The 16,463-nt window shown below is 41.6% G+C and overlaps 1 protein-coding gene across 1 annotated transcript in view; it reads left to right on the top strand.

The window, feature by feature from the left end:
• Positions 1 to 16,463, top strand: part of Flt1 (fms related receptor tyrosine kinase 1) — a 201,730-nt gene that overhangs the window by 174,434 nt on the left and 10,833 nt on the right. The window contains exons 22-28 of the mRNA XM_048800762.1: positions 2,752 to 2,908; positions 3,319 to 3,416; positions 4,340 to 4,462; positions 6,171 to 6,282; positions 9,899 to 9,998; positions 15,713 to 15,818; positions 16,076 to 16,218. Of these exons, the coding sequence (XP_048656719.1) occupies positions 2,752 to 2,908; positions 3,319 to 3,416; positions 4,340 to 4,462; positions 6,171 to 6,282; positions 9,899 to 9,998; positions 15,713 to 15,818; positions 16,076 to 16,218 (839 nt within the window). The remainder of the gene's footprint in view (positions 1 to 2,751; positions 2,909 to 3,318; positions 3,417 to 4,339; positions 4,463 to 6,170; positions 6,283 to 9,898; positions 9,999 to 15,712; positions 15,819 to 16,075; positions 16,219 to 16,463) is intronic.

Genomic DNA, 16,463 nt, shown 5'->3' with positions numbered 1-16,463 from the left:
ATTTATTTATTTATTTATTTATTTATTTATTTTTATGTGGTGCTGAAGATCAAACCCAGGGCTTTGCACATGCGAGGCGAGCACTCTACCGCTGAGACATAACCCCAGCCCCTAGTTCACAAATATAGAGGTACTCAAAGAACTCACATGACACATAACTACCACAAAATGAAGTCAGGGAGAGAAAGACTGAGCTCTCTTGATTCCCATTCTAGGGTTTTTCCTGTGCACCACACTGGATAAGGTGGAAAAAAGAAAATGTGGACAGTGGTGCCCTGTACTGAGAACAGTGCAAATTCCTTTCAGTCCTGAAAGCCCTGGACTGGGTTCAGGAAGAGCTAAGGCAGCAGAACACCCCAGGGACCTGGGCAGGATGGAACGTTTGGGTTCGTGCGTCCTTTGTTTTGAAGAGTTTGCTTCCTTCTCTGGCTATATTTAATGATTTGCGTCCCTGTGCAACTTGGTGGAGCTGTGTTTTTGTGGAAAACCCACTGCTATCTTTCACATTTAGAAGCTAAAGGAATATAAAGAGAAAGTGAAGAAAAAACAAAACCAATGACTAAATTGAAAATAGAATATATTATTTTCTAAATTCACTAAGATCCTTAAATATTATTTGGGATAAATTTGCTATTCTGCCAGAGTTCAAAAGTTAAGTAAATTAACCTTTCTTTAACAGAGATGGTTACTGATAGACAATGGTGAATATACCATAGATTGGGGGTCAGGAAGGGAGCAGTGAGCTTGGTGGCATGTCCTAGGAAGTGACTTCTGGTGGTTGTGATAAAGAAGGCTGCCCAGAGAGTTTACATAGAAGCTGATTCCTGAGTGATCTCTGGTAGTATTTTTCTACCACAAAATTGCCAACAAGTTTCCTGCTGCCTTCTGTTGTGGGAAGGGTCTGTGGAAAACACAATTCCAGTTCCTAGCTGAGCAGAGCCAGATCTCACTGCCTCATGAAGACACAAAAACAAATAATTATATTTTTATCTGCCTTCAGGAAAATGTGGTGCCCTGGGCTCAAAGCAGAGCAAATTCCCTTCAGTCCTGAAATCTTGGACTGGATTCAGAAAGAGCTAAGCCAGGAAAACCCCCTTGCAGGGTGGAGGGGTCCAGTGGTGGTGGGTAGGTAGATATTCTTTCTAAGGTCTGCCTCCCTCCTGCAACACAGGAAGGGCTCCTGTTCAGGGGCCAGGAACCTTGGTACCCTTTACACTTAACAAGGTTTGTTAGAGCTGTCCCACCCAAACCTCCCTCTCTCTCTGTCCTCTGCTTGCTCCCATTGTGCCCTCTGGTGGAAGGATCACTCCTTTTTTGTGACATTTCTAGAAAAACCAAGGGAGTGTGGCTAATCCTAGCATTACTTGTGTGCAGGTGGATCGAGGAACACCAGTGAACTTCAGTCCCTCCCAACCCCTATTTCAGTATTTCCATCTAGCATAAACCAGGCTATGTACATGATGTAGTCCTAAAGCCACTGGACCTGCAAGTTTCTAGTGTCAGAGTTTCTAGATGAATGTCTTGTTCCACATGAACACTCAGGACCTACATCTCCTTTCCTGAGCCATAGTAGGGTGATAGAATTTTTCAAATGAGGAAGATGAAACCTAGAAAAGTAAGCTGACTTTCCCAAGATCACATGATTAATGGAAAAGCTAGCATCCAAACCAGGACTTGGATGCCCCATCCAGGATGAAGGGCCATGTCTAACTCATTTTAGGATAGACCTTTATCTTTGTTTTAAATGGAAAACAAAATTAAGGTTCATGTTCTTTCTTTTCCCAAGGGAATCAGAGAAATTGGAAACTACAGCCTTCTCTTTATAACTTCTCTCGGGGATTACAAAGTGAAGCCTCCAGTACATTGAAGATCCTTTTCATATCATCTGAATGATGATAGAAGTATCAAAGTTTCATCTCTTTCACAAGATGGCATGTGCTATATAGAAAAGTTGCTAAGGGCACAGACTCAGGAGCAGGCCAAACCTGGGTTCAGATGTTGCCATTTGCCTATTGTATGTGCCTTTGATTACTAAACTTCTCTGAACCTGTTTCTCCACTTTAGTAAAAACTACTTCATAAAGTTATTTGGAATATTAAATAAGAAAACATATACCCGTGGGCTGGGGTTGTGGCTTAGCAGTAGAACACTCGCCTAGCACATGCAAGGCCCTGGGTTCAATCCTCAGCACCACATAAAAATAAATAAATAAAATAAAGGTATTGTGTCCAACTATAACTAAAAAATAAATATTAAAAAAAAAGGTATACTGGCTAATACAATAAGCATTCAGTGCATACCAGCTGCTATTAATTGTCTTTTTTGGGGGTTGGGTGGGTACTGGGGATTGAACTCAGGGGCACTTGACCACTGAGCCACATCCCCAGCCCTATTTTGTATCTAAATAAGACAGGATCTCACTGAGTTGTTAGCACCTTACTTTTGCTGAGGCTGGCTTTGCTCAGCCTCCTGAGCTGCTGGGATCACAGGCATACACCACCGTGCCCCCCTCCTATTAATCTTCTTTTATCTGGCCTAAGATGCTATCTAGAAGCTCAGACAAGGGTGAGCAGATCCCACAACTCCAGCAGTAGCCAAGGCACCTGCCACCATCAATCCATCACTGCTAATTCAGTATCTATCTTGTGGAATGACATTTTCCAACTCAGGTGATTGCCTGCTAGAAGGACTAGTGTCCCCATTGCTGTGCTGGGGCTCCTTTCACTGGTGTTCTTCTTCATCTGTTCTAAGGATGCAGCGTTGCACGTGGAGCCTAAGAAAGAAAAAATGGAACCAGGCATGGAGCAGGACAAGAAACCCAGACTAGATAGTGTCACCAGCAGTGAGAGCTTTGCGAGCTCTGGATTTCAGGAAGATAAAAGTCTGAGTGATGTTGAGGAAGAGGAGGGTAGGTATTCATTCCTTCCTGTCCTACAGTCTGAGATATTTTTACAACATACTGTGCATCTCTGACATTTTTTTCTTATTTATCACCCTAATAAACATCCGTGGGAGACTTGAAGGGTAATGTCCTGAGGAGATAAGATTTGAATTAAGATTATTTACAGAGTTACTAATTTTGACAGAGAACTGTGTGATTGTCTCCCCTCAGGCGTTTGGCCGGGTCATACCCCTCCCCCATGCTTGGATCCATGGGCTGGAGGCCTGGAAAAATCTCTGATGTTCATGTTGAAATTCAAATGAACTCTGATCCACTTGTTAGTTTGTTTTATGTTTTGCTAATGTTGTTCTAATAAACTGGGATTTAGTGGAATAATAAGAGCCATTACAAACAATTACAGTTCTAATGCTTTGCAGATTCTGATGATTTCTACAAGCAGCCCATCACTATGGAGGATCTGATTTCTTACAGTTTTCAAGTGGCCAGAGGCATGGAGTTTTTGTCTTCCAGGAAGGTCAGCTTATCTCCTTACTATTTTTCTTCTTCTTAAAAAAAAGAAAAAAAAAAAGCAGGAATAAAGTGAAGTTTTATTTTTAAATTTTTTGTTTTACAAAATAATTGCTTAAATTTATTTTTAACTGATACATTAAAACCTAAAACTTGTATGTATTACCATATGATGTTTTGATACATGTTTACATTACATAATGTTTCAATCAAGTTAAATATATTCATCTCCTCAGTTATCTTGTCTTTATGGTGAAAACTTCCAAAATCTTTTCTTCTTTGCCAGGCATGGATACATGTCTCTGCTATAAATCCCATTTTCCTAGTATTTGCTTATACCTATGTCCTTTAGTGTAGAACAAACTCAACCCAGGTGCCTGAATTTGTCCTGTTATGAGGAGTTTTGAGAATGATAAACCTGGGGTGCCAAAGAGTAGAATTTAATACCAAGAGATTCAGATTGGACAAATACAGCAACCATTCTCCACAGTACCCTCTGTCATGTTTTCAAAAATTGGTCAGAATCCCAGAGTACAGGACTTCCCTGGAGAGCATCTATCATTCCATGTACAAAGGGTCCTCCCACAAATCCACAGCTGGATAAAATCTGACCCCCACCAGCCAGAATAAAAGGTTATGGGGATGTTTTGCTTGGTGACGAAGCTCAGATTGCCACCTTGGTTCACCAGGATGCTGTTTGCAGACAGTAGCCCACCAGAGTCAGAGCATTTCTTGACTTTCAGGTCTCAAAGGACTTATATTTGTAAAGAAATGCTTCATGTTTATGGTCACTCCATGTGCGCTGAGAGTGGCTTCCTTCACAGCATGTGAAATGGATCTTCAAATTAAGAATAATGACACTGAGGAAGCACAGGAAATTAGTTAGTTAGACTCAGGAAATGCATTGATTATGCATTCGTTTTATTATAGTGCATTCATCGAGACCTGGCTGCGCGAAACATTCTTTTATCTGAGAACAACGTGGTGAAGATTTGTGATTTTGGCCTTGCCCGGGATATTTATAAGAATCCCGATTATGTGAGAAAAGGAGATGTAAGTCAGCTTGATGTTTATTTGTCTCATTTATACCCTGTCATTTTAAAACCACAGACCAAGGCCCTTGGTAAATATTTATACTTCCTCACCAGTAGTCTCTGAAAACTGTCCTGTGCTTACTGTGAAGATGAGCAGTCCAGAAGAGCCATAGAGCGCTTGTATGGGACTCTGAATAGCCACTGTCTCCTGGTTCTATTGTCCCTAATCCCTGGCTTGGTACCGGTCCTTTCTGAAGCACTGCCTGAGGCTTCCTAACCAGAGAAGTGTTTAGTTGGGCCCTGGTAAGGCCATATCATTCCTTGCCTTGGGCTCCTATGGGAGTTCCTTGTACCATTGAAAAGAACAGCCTGGACTCTTTCCCTCAAATAAACCCAGATGATTGATTCAACAGGTGTGTGTACCTCCGGAGAGGGTGGGGTTTATCTCGCTGGGAGGAAATTGATTACCTCCCCTGTATGCCTTCCATGCCTAGCATCTCCCTGCTGGCGTACACTGGCCCCCTTCTCCATTTGTTTTTGAACATAATGTTATTTGTCACTTAGTAGGTGACCTCCTGTGTCCTCTGTGGGTGACCTCTCTTCTGTGACCTCTACCATGAGGCCTTCAGCTTATGTCTGAGCTCTGAAGACTATTCTACAGCTACAGATCACCTAGAAGTCTTGCTCAACCATTTTGCTGGCCCCACCCACAGCCTCCCTGATTTAGTAAATTTTGGGTAGGGCCTGAGAATTGGCATTTGTAACAAGTTTCTAGGCTGTGCTGACTTAGCTGTCCAGGACCATACTTTGACAACTACTACTCTGTTGTCACTTTTTAAAGGAGGGGAAAAAAGCAAAACTTTCCTTGGAAACCGGGTCTTCACAGATGATATCTACCTGTGTTATAGTCTGTCCCTCTTTTCTGTTCCTTCTGTGTCTCTTTCAACCCCTCCTTGCTCCTCCCCCTTCCTTTTTTCTTTGTCTTTCCATTATCCCATACTTTTGCCAGTCCCCATCCATCCAACTCCCGGGCTAACTCACTGGGATTCTTGCTATCTGGAAGAGAAGGAAAATTTGTCTGCAGGCCTGAAAACCAGCCATATAGTTTTCTAAGTACTAAATACTTGAATATTAAAGTACCTTTCTTCTTCAAATACCTTTGCCTGTTCTCTGTATTGAATGACTTATTTGGGGGGAGTGAGGGAGCTAAGAATTGAACCCAGGACCTCATACATGCTGAGCATGTCCTCTACCACTGAGTTGAGTCCCCAGACCCCATACTATGACTTTAAAAATCCTGTCTTTTTGCATAGGAATGCATTTTAGACTTTTCCTTCTTAGGAAAAATTCCAGAAAATCATCACAAATTTTCAGGATGTCCTCTAATTCAGATCACTCTTTCCCAAGCCTTCAGTGTCCCTGTGGAATGCAGCCTCCTCCCCGCTTCTCCCCCTCCAAGCAGAGGGGGGCGGGGAGGATTTCTTTCAGAACCATGGAGTTAGATCTGAGGGGCTTAGTAAACATTCATCGCCTTTGGAGGGTTCGGAGTAGTATGCAGTGCAGTCTTCTAGCATAACACTGCACACCCTGTGAGTTTTCTCTGTTTGGAAAGCATGGCTGCTCTAAGAAATGATGTCTGGGCCAAGCATTAATGTGATCCATAGGCACCTGAGTTGGATGCTTTGTTTTCATGCCCTTCTTCTCAAGCCTGCCTTGCCTTCTTCCAGACTCGACTTCCTCTGAAATGGATGGCTCCCGAATCCATCTTTGACAAAATCTACAGCACCAAGAGTGACGTGTGGTCTTATGGAGTGTTGCTGTGGGAAATCTTCTCCCTGGGTAAATTTGGAGGAGGGAAGAGATCAAACAGCCTAGAAATAAATGTATTCATCTTCTGTCAAGCATCCTTTGTCTAGACACAACCTTGAGATCAGCACTCAAATTGCAAACTGTAGAAGGGGCATGGATCCTGGTCGCCTCTCAGTACAGTCATGATGTGTGTGTGTGTGTGTGTGTGTAAAAATGGCTTTACAAACATGAACAAGGTCAGACAGTAGAAAATCTGGAATCAGGTCTATCTTTCTCTGCCCTTTGCCCCCTTTTCCATTGCCTCAGACACCCCCATGTCTAATGCCCTTACCCTTTTCCTCCCCATAACACCTGCTCCCTCAGAATTTCTTCTCAGGAAAAAACCTGATAAGCACAGCTGAAACGTGGGGAAGGTGTCTTTAGATAAAGGAGGCATCAGTGGGTCCACTGCATGCCATGGGGGCTGCAAACCTAGTTGCAGCTGCAGCAGGGATTGCCTGCAGCTTGGGGCCAGTGGTGATGCTGCCTCCTATTCCACATCCACCCAGCACTCCCGGGTCTGGGTGCTGGTTTATAAGAGCCAGAGAGATTCAGCCAAGGTAGTACAAAAGACAAGTAATAGACAGTGCCACATCCCAGAAGGGGACAGGAGTTTCTAAAGGGGGTGAAGATGGGATTTGAGACCTGGCGAAGTGGTACATGCCCATAATCCCAGCAACTCAGAAGGCTGAGACAGGAGGATGGCCTTAGCAACTTTGCAAGACCCTATTTCAAGATTAAAAATAAAACAGACTGGGAATGTAGCTAAGAGCTTAAGCACCCCTGGATTCAATCCCCAGTTAAAAAAAAAAAAAAAAAAAAAAAAGAAAAAAATGCAAATAGTTTGTATACAAAATTAATTAGTATGATACAATTATAAACTGTGCTTTTGCACTGAGTTCTTTTCTTTAATAAGGTAGATCTTCTCTTTATTTTGAAAAATATATTCTCATCATCTTCATTTTGAAAAAGGTTTCATTCAATATCTATAAAAGTTAAAAAGCAAGGATTTGTCTCCATCTTAAAAGACTACTATGGCGGCTGGGGTTGTTGCTCAGTGGTAGAGTGCTCACTTGGCATGTGTGAGGCACTGGATTTGATCCTCAACACCATATAAAAATAAATACAATAAAGGTATTGTGTCCAGTTATAACTAAAAAAAATTTACAAAAAGACTACTATGGAAAGAATTACCTCTAATCATTCACTTTTTGTTTTCACATTGAGATTTTCAAAGAAAAAATTTAATCCTACTATTTTAGTATACATCTATCTATACAAACATTGACTAACCAGGCTATTTTAATAAAACCAAAACATTTACCTCCATAACTAAATCACACTGAACATATAAATTAATCACCATTTTGCAACCCTTCATTAATTACCTTTAATTTAAAGCTCAGAAGATACTTAATAGATAACTTGGCATAGCTTTTATAATTTCATGTATATTAAAAGAGTAGTACTAAATGATCTCATAATATCAAGTCACTCCTTGGCGTTTAGAAACTTACACCTTGGTTAAACCAAGGCAAAATTTATACAGGCTCTTACTTATAGAAGACTCATTCTTTGTGATACAGAACTATATTTCAGGTATATGTTAACTATTTTTATTTAATTAGGAAAAAAAGTGATGGAGGAGAATCTCCCTATTTCTTTTTTAGGCAAGTACAAACTAAAATATCCTAGGAATTTTTAAAAATTATTAAATAAAAACTTATACCACCCTATATAAGGCACTTTACAAATATTAAGTTATTTAACCCTTACAAAAACAATATAAAATAGACACAAGTATCTTTCTCCCTTCTTCAGATGAGGAAACTATGGCACCAAGAGGTCCAGTAATTTAATTGAGCTCACACAGCTAGGAAATGACAGAGCCCAGATCTGGACTCAGCAATCCACTGTGCTATGCTGCAGCCTCTTTCTATTCATGACCTTAGATAAGAAAGGGAAAACTCCCATAGGAACTCTGAAGTTAGGTGTGATGCTTGATAGAAGGTCACTAAACCATCTACAGATTTGATTTTCCAGTCAGTTGAGACCCTGTATAACAGCAATAGAGATGATGACTTCACAGAACTACAGAAACAGAAATCCAAAATTTGACTTTAAACAGCATATACATCATATTATTCTTACCTTCCAAGCTCTTTAGATGTAAGTGTATAGAAATTATTAAAGTTTTCCATTTTCATTGGAGTTTGAGGAGTTGTAGTTAACAAGCCTGAAATACTTCTACAATCAAATCTTCTCCGAGACATCTTAGCTGACTCCCAGAGATGCTTCTCTAATCACTTAATATTATCTATTTAAAAAAAAAAAAAAAAGAGAAGAGAGAGGATATAAGTGTAATTAANTTAAAAAAAAAAAAAAAAAAAAAGGTTTTGAATTGGGGACGAAAGGACAGGGTCCAAGGAAGCAGACAGAAAGAAAAAGGAGCTGTCTTTTCAGTGCCTCTGATATTAGCACATGACACAGCCCTACTTTATGCAAGTAAACTATAAAGAACACTGGTTATATAGATTCTGCCTGCAATTCACCCACTGAGGGTTTCTAGAAACCTTGCTGGAGTTCTCTTATTCAAAAGTGTGCATGGAACCCACATCTGCTCCAAAATACATAGTAATGATGTGAGGCCTCCCAAACACGAATTCTAGCCAAGAGTCTTATGGACTTTGCCAAAAATTTGCCTTTCCTAGCAAATAAAAGTCATCCAGTAACATCCCTGGTTTCCTGTAATGTGTAAAAATCATTCCCCTGCTTTCGATGACAGGCACCTGTAGCTTCCAGTCTTTGAAAGCCACTAGGCCTTTGCAGTGACACAGTGCCAGCACTGCATGTCTCCCAGCTGCTTCCTACCAGCAGTAATCACAAGAAAGTGCAAACACATTCTGAGATAGACTAGATTTGTGGGCTGGAACAGAACCGACTGGGAGGCCTTACCCACTTGTACACTCAGTCAGGGATCCCCTTAAAAGGATTGCTTATAGGAGAATCTTAGTCACACTGGCAAGGGGCAAAGTCTAGGTGCCTCTGGAACCTTCATCTTTGCAGACTCCTGACCATGAGCAGCCCCCAACCTATACCACTGAACCTTGTTCTGGAGTTCAAGACACTCCCCCTTTAGGCCTGTCATAAGCGTTAGTCCCCAGTACTGTAAGACTTAAAATCACTGTTACTGAGGTAGGCCCAATCCATTAAATAGCCTAGTCCATTGGCTTTCTAAAGGTCACTAACCTGAGGAATGAGACTCTAGTGATGGGATTTCTTGTGGGGACAGAACAGGGACTCTTCATATTATTCCTTCCCCTGACCAAAGAAATAGGAGCAGCCATAGGAATGACATAATACACTAAATACCATGAGACCAAACAGTGAAGTATGTGTCCGTGTTGCTAACCTCCTCTGTGTCCTACCCTATGTTGACATCCACTTCAATCACCATGTTTTATTATTCAATCGTTATGTACAATTACAATGTCTTACTACTAAATATTACTTTAAAGGGAGGAAAGAAACACTGAATTGTCCCCTTATGGTATTTTGTGCCCTGAAACTATAATGTGCCTGTGTGTCCCCACTCTGTCTCCTGCAGGTGGGTCTCCATACCCAGGAGTACAAATGGATGAGGACTTCTGCAGTCGCCTGAAAGAAGGCATGAGGATGAGGGCCCCTGAGTACGCAACTCCTGAAATGTGAGCCAGCTTCCTTCATTCCTCACCACGGCACCTCTGAAGGGAGTTGATGTGTTAGAATCCCCATCTTGAAAGATGCAAACAGTTATCCTTTTCTTCAGGGTTCCCTGTCCTCAGCCTCTATTGGGCCCTTCTGTGCTGGGAGTGTTTTCCTAAAGTGGGATACATTGTCCTTGATTCATCCCACTATTTCCTCCTGACCACTGGCATGACTTTTCAAGGCTCTAGCTGGGAACTGAAGTTAGAAATTTAGTTTTTAGGTATAAATCCAGGCAAAACCAAATAGACCACCCAATAAGAGAATGCAAGACCTTGACCGCACTAAGTGGGAGCCTAATGAGCTAAATCACCACATGGTCAAGGGCCAGAAGTACCCTTGACCATAAGTCCAACGGTGCTACAGACTCACGAGAGGCATGCTTTGGACTGTCGGACAAGTAGTGTAGGAGGGGGAAAGAAGAATTCTCTGACCAAAGCTATGATTATACTCCACAGAAGGTGACCTGGGCAATGTACCTTCTTTAAAATCCTTTAGAAATAGGCTCTGCTGCTGTCTGGACACTGAAGCAGACAGCTTCTTGAAGTGCCTTCCTGCTGTACCGTCCTTCTGGTGACTCTAGGAAGGTGACAGGCTCTGTGTGAAGGCTTTCCCATTGTTGGGTTGTACTTGCTCGCCTCTCTTGCACTCTTTTCCTGAGACTATGTGCATGTTTTGCAGTTTGAGGCCTGATCAGGAATGTGATGACACTTGCAGTTTTGTGGAGCTGCTGACAAGGACTTGGGCCTCTCTGAGGCGGCACCGCCTTTCCTGAGCAGGCAGGCACCCCACCCCCCCACTCACACAATGGGGTCCTGTCAGAGCCCTGGGATGGCCTTTGGGGAGGAGTCGGGTAGTGAAGGAAGCGTGGGCTTGGCCAAAGGGCAAGGTTGCTGGCTCTTTCCTTCATCATCTTGGGATAAGGCTAGGTCAGATCCTGGACAGGGAGCTGGATGAGGGAGACAGAGGACTCAGGCGTGAAGGCAGGACAGGGGAGCAACCTGCAATCAGGGAAGAGGCAGGAGATTGTTTTCATCAGTCTTGCATCGTGGCCTCTTCAGCAAAGCACAGGAAGTTTGAGGCAAGATCTCTTTCTGGGGCTGCAGAGTGAAATAGGCCTTATGAATTTTCACTTTCTTGAGTCCTTTAACTCAGTGGTTTAACATGAGATCATTTTGCACTTTATGCTTTCCTAAATGTTTTCCCCATGTAGTCTAATGTGAATTTCCCACAACCTTCAGGATCAAGTAGGACAGATATTATAATCTGAATTTGACAAGTATCAAAACTAAGACTGAGAAGTATGCCCTCTGTCATGTAAGTGTAGCAGAGGACACAGATTTAGAAACCAGCCCCCATACAGATTTCCTTGACCACAGGTGTTGTTAAATTAGTAATACATCGCACATTCCCCAGCAGAAATGGTACTCTGATAAACCCATGCGTGCTATGCATTAAATATGTCCTTCACTTTTATATAATCTGAAAATCATAAATTCTCAATTACTAACAATAATAATAATTGCAGTTATTTTTACACAATATTAACTAAATGTTTATTTAGTGCTTATAAGTGCCAGACACTGTTTTAAGCATTTTTAATGTATATTAATTTGCTTCATGCTCATGACAACTCAGTAAAGTATGTGATTCTATTAACTCCATATTACAGATGAGAAAGCCAAGGCACAAAACATTGCTAATCAGTTGAGCAAACTCAGTCTAAGTTTAGAGTCCACAACATCATCCTACATACCAGTAGGATCTGTCTCCAGTTCTCAGCCAGGTTCTGGTCCAGAATAACTCTAGAGGTACAAAGTAACCTCCACTGTGGACTAAAGATTCCCCTAGACTTTATCAAGGCTTCAAATCTTTATATAAATTTCCTCCATGTAGCCCCTGAGCCCTAAGCAACTTATAGACAGGGATGTGGTTTCTCAATTCTGGGAAGAAGGTCAAAGGAGTGGAATCTAGAAATGAGAAACCACAAATGAAACTAGAAAACAGCCAGTGGTTATAGGTGGTCCCTATTGCTAGTTTATTTTACAAATTTTAAAAAGTAAGATGTGACTTGGTGAAGGGGCTGAGGCTGTGGCTCCGCAGTAGTGCACTTGCCCAGCATGTGTGAGGCACTAGGTTCAATTCTCAGCACTGCATATAAATAAATAAAATAAAGGTCTATCAACAACTAAAAAAATATATTAAGAAAAAGATATGACTTGGTGAAATGTTTCCTCAGAAGGCCAGGATTCAGGTCTTCAGCCATTTTCTCAAGCAAGTGAAAGCTGATGGGGTAATCTTGTTTGTTCCAGAAGTAGGAAGGGGTGAGAATAAAGTGCAGCTTCTCAGAACTGTGATTTCATGACCTGAACTTGGCCTACAACGGTGTGCACTTGGGAACTTGGGTGATAGCTTGGAAGGGAAACTCTTCCCACAGTCCCTCACCCCAACTTAGGTGCAACTGGTGTTTCTTTACTTCATTAAACCTGTTTACTTAGTGGTGAAAATTGTATAACTGAGTGGAATCGTTGGTTCCTCGCCCAGAGCCTGTTTAGTCAGATGCCTTTCAATAAGGGACACACTGATGTATGTTTTCTTTTTTCTTTTCCTTTGGTGTTTTCTGAGATGATTTGTATTGAATCGTAGATTGGAGGAGTGGAATCTAGAAACGAGAAACCACAGATGAAACTAGAAAACAGCCAGTGGTCATAGGTGGTCCCTATTGCTTATTTCAGTAAAGAAGCAAGGGCAGTCCTGCTGGAGACGAGCTGGGGCTCTGCTGAATGAAATAAGCCCCCTGCTCCCTGGGCTCGGGCCCCACATGCTTGCTGGTTCAAGCCTTCCTTGCTTTTGCTATCTTTATGGATTAACTAGGTATGTATTTAGTATTCTTCCAACCACCTCCTAGAATCTGCCTATTGTTAAAAGTAAAAGAGCCTTGGATGATTAGGCTTGAGTTAAGTAAGGCAGAAGCAGGCCATCCCTGCCACAGCCAGTGTACCCTGAGGGGAGGCACCTCAAATTTTTATCTAGTGCCCCCCTGTCTCTGTAGTATATATTTTTGTACCTAAAATTAATTAGTAAAATGTGTAAACTTACTTAAAATGAGGTCCATGTAGAGTTATATACACTGGTGCCTTGTGCTATTTCTGCCCTTTCTAGCAAGCACCTTCTAGCAGGTGGGCCCAGGAACTCTGAATTGAGTGCCAGGATTTAAAGCACTCAGGAGAAAGTATCTTGAGCCCTTCATCAGCAGTACTATGGGTCAGGGATACTTGGGACCTTCAGTGCTTGTGGCTACCTGTCCTGTGTCTCTCAGAAAGGAAGGAAAGTAACCCAGAGTTAGAGAGTTAGTGGTCGCTTCCTCATTTCCCATGTCTTCAGTTTCTATAAATTGCAGCAGAGCCCCACATGGGCCAATCATCATGCACTCCAAAAGGCTCCCACAGCTCCTGGAACCAGCTGACCTCCACCACAGCCCCTGGAGTCAGGGGAAGTAGGTACAGTAGGTGAAGTACAGGGGCAGAAGGGACCTAGAATCCCCTTCTGAGAAGTCTTGGATGAGGATTAAGGACAGGACTCATTAAGACCAAATATCTGAATGGAAGATTCTCCTATGATCTTTATGAGCTCCTGACCCTTAATTAAAGACTCGGGATATCAGTCTCGTTAGATACTTATCAGAAAATAGAGCCCAAAATTTCATCGGAAAGCTTTCTTCCAAAGACTGGTGCCCAGACCCTGAGGTACCTAGAATTGTTTTCTTGGTTAAACCAGAATACTGGGACAAACACCAGACCCTTGGGATACATACACCTGGAACACATTGTTTGCCTCTCAGAAGTATTGTTAGTGATTGGTTTTTCTTGTTGTTAAGACTTTGGCCAACATGGAGATATATTATACACAGCAATCCAGTGAAGTCCTTACTGCCTAATTGGTAATAATGTTAAAGGAAGTTTAAGAGGACCCCCTTTCAGATTTCAGTGCTAGGAACAGCCACACTTCTTATGAGTACCCAATTTGTTTTTAACTCCTAGCTAATATGCATCATAAAATTGATTATTTCTTGGTTTTCTTCAAAGTGTTCAGAATCCTGATGTAACTTTTGCATATGAACTTTTCCCATAGTTTTACCTTTTTTTCTTGTTTTTATTTTACTTTCCTCCTCATATTCTTCTCTTCTTTAAACCTTTCTGTATTCTTACTATCTTCATTGATTACCTCATATACTTTGAAACAAAACAGGGATATACGAAAGAGAGCTACTAAAGGCACACATCTGACGAGGAACAGGGGTAGGATGACTATTGGAGTTTCTCAGACTTTTCCCTTAACAACACCCAATTCCCAGCCCTATGATAATGTCTGCAATGTGGCCAAAGAATTCATGGAAGGAGCAGAGCTGTCTCTTCCCAGAAACCAGTCTAACTTCCTTCATGAGATATTTATGAAGTGTTTACAGGCCAGATCCTGCACTAAGTGAGGGTTATGGAGATGAGGTTCCAGGCCTCATAGTTCTTACAGACTAGTTCTGACCAGTTCCAAAGTCCCAACCCATTTAGATTGTGATCTGCCTTAGTCAGAGTCCTCTCTGGTCCAGAGGATCTTCTGAAAAAAAGAGATAACTTAAATAAGCATTGCATACAGAACAGAGAGAGCCCAAAGAGAATAAATCCTTAATCCAGTGTGCGTGTGGACCTCTGGCATATGTTTTTCATAGAGAGGAGTAGATAGAGACCTCTACTCCAAGCAGACATGACCAAGAAATAAGCCAATATCTTTACATCTAAAGTGATGGAGGAGAAGAATCACAGAAAAAAACCTGTTGAAATTGGATTCACAGAATAAGATTTGGCCTCTGAGATATTAACACAGATGTTTCAAATCCAGAAGCCTGGCTTGTACTTTTTTACCTTAGTGTTGAGAGGCCAGTTTGTAATAGGAGCTTTGAAATGCTGGGCAAACAAAGCCATACACGGGAACCTTGCACACAGTACAAGGAACAACTGAAGTCCACACTTTTGGGGACCTTACCTTTTGGAAGCAACCTGGGTCATGTACCCAGCACCCCCTCCTGTATCTGATACAGAGCCTAAAATCAGAGAACTGTGAAGACTTGAAAGTATATTTATTGAGATGTTGGCTTAAACTGACTTCTGTTACTATCCAAAAATGAAATAGGAACTGCCAACTATTCATCCATGGTGTTTGCAGCTGTTTTTAACTTTCAGGACACTGTCCTGATTTTGAGAGTGAGTGTAAGAACATTCCACTTCATATCCAACTGCAAAGAACAGCGGTGTTTCCTTTCCAAGAAGCTCTGCTTGATCCATAGGACTCAATCCTTCCATTCTGCAGAAGCCACAAGCACTCCAAAGAACTTGGGTCACAAGAGTTCTGGAGGATTGGTTTGTTAGTGGGCCTTGGTGGACTTGTGCTCCCACTGCTAGCAAGATATGGCCCATGCTGCCTCTTATGTGTTGGTGCTACAGACCCAATCATAATAATGAAGCAATATCACTACTATAAAAAGCATGATCTATCTATCTATCTATCTATCTATCTATCTATCTATCTATCTATAAGAAGAACAGCCCTCATTTTGCAACATGGCAGGCAGTCTATATAAATATATCCTGCTCTTCAGCTCTTCCTCTGTGCTTTCACCCAACAGCTACCAGATCATGTTGGACTGCTGGCACAAAGACCCAAAAGAAAGGCCACGATTTGCAGAACTTGTGGAAAAACTGGGTGATTTGCTTCAAGCCAATGTACAACAGGTAAAACTAAATTTATCTAGACTCTCATAGGCCAAATGCCTTTGAATGTGGTCAAGGGGGTGTGTTTGTTGGTTGCTCTAAGAGCTCTTAATAGAAAAGATGAGATCAGCCATTAAAAGTATGTCTGCACACAGAATTACCCTCTCAGAACACAAGCAAGAGTGGGCAAATGACATAGCTGAATCTGACATAATGTTTTACAGATATTGGTTGAAATAGAAATCTGTGCAATTAGAGTTCTGTCATTACTATTTTAGGATGGTAAAGACTATATCCCACTCAATGCCATACTGACAGGAAACAGTGGCTTTACCTACTCAACTCCTACCTTCTCTGAGGATTTTTTCAAGGACAGTATTTCAACCCCGAAGTTTAATTCAGGAAGCTCTGATGATGTCAGGTAAGATTTTTTTTCCCCCAAACTTTCTATTACAGAAATTTCAAGCATTAGAAAAAAAAAAAAGCCAGATGCCATTGTGCACGCCTATAATACCAGCAGCTTGAGAGGCTAGACAGGAGGATTGCAAGTTCATAAAAAAACAAAAAGGGCCGGGATATAGCTCAGTGGTAAAGTGCCCCTGGGTTAAATCTCTAGTACCAAAAAAAAAAAAAAAAAAAAAAAAAAAAAAAAAAAAAAAAAAAAAA

This window comes from Marmota marmota, unplaced genomic scaffold (genome assembly GCF_001458135.2).
Source record: "Marmota marmota marmota unplaced genomic scaffold, marMar, whole genome shotgun sequence".
Taxonomy (NCBI): Eukaryota; Metazoa; Chordata; class Mammalia; order Rodentia; family Sciuridae; genus Marmota; species Marmota marmota.
Note: the sequence above shows the minus strand (reverse complement) of the source record. Positions and strands in the feature narration are given on the sequence as shown.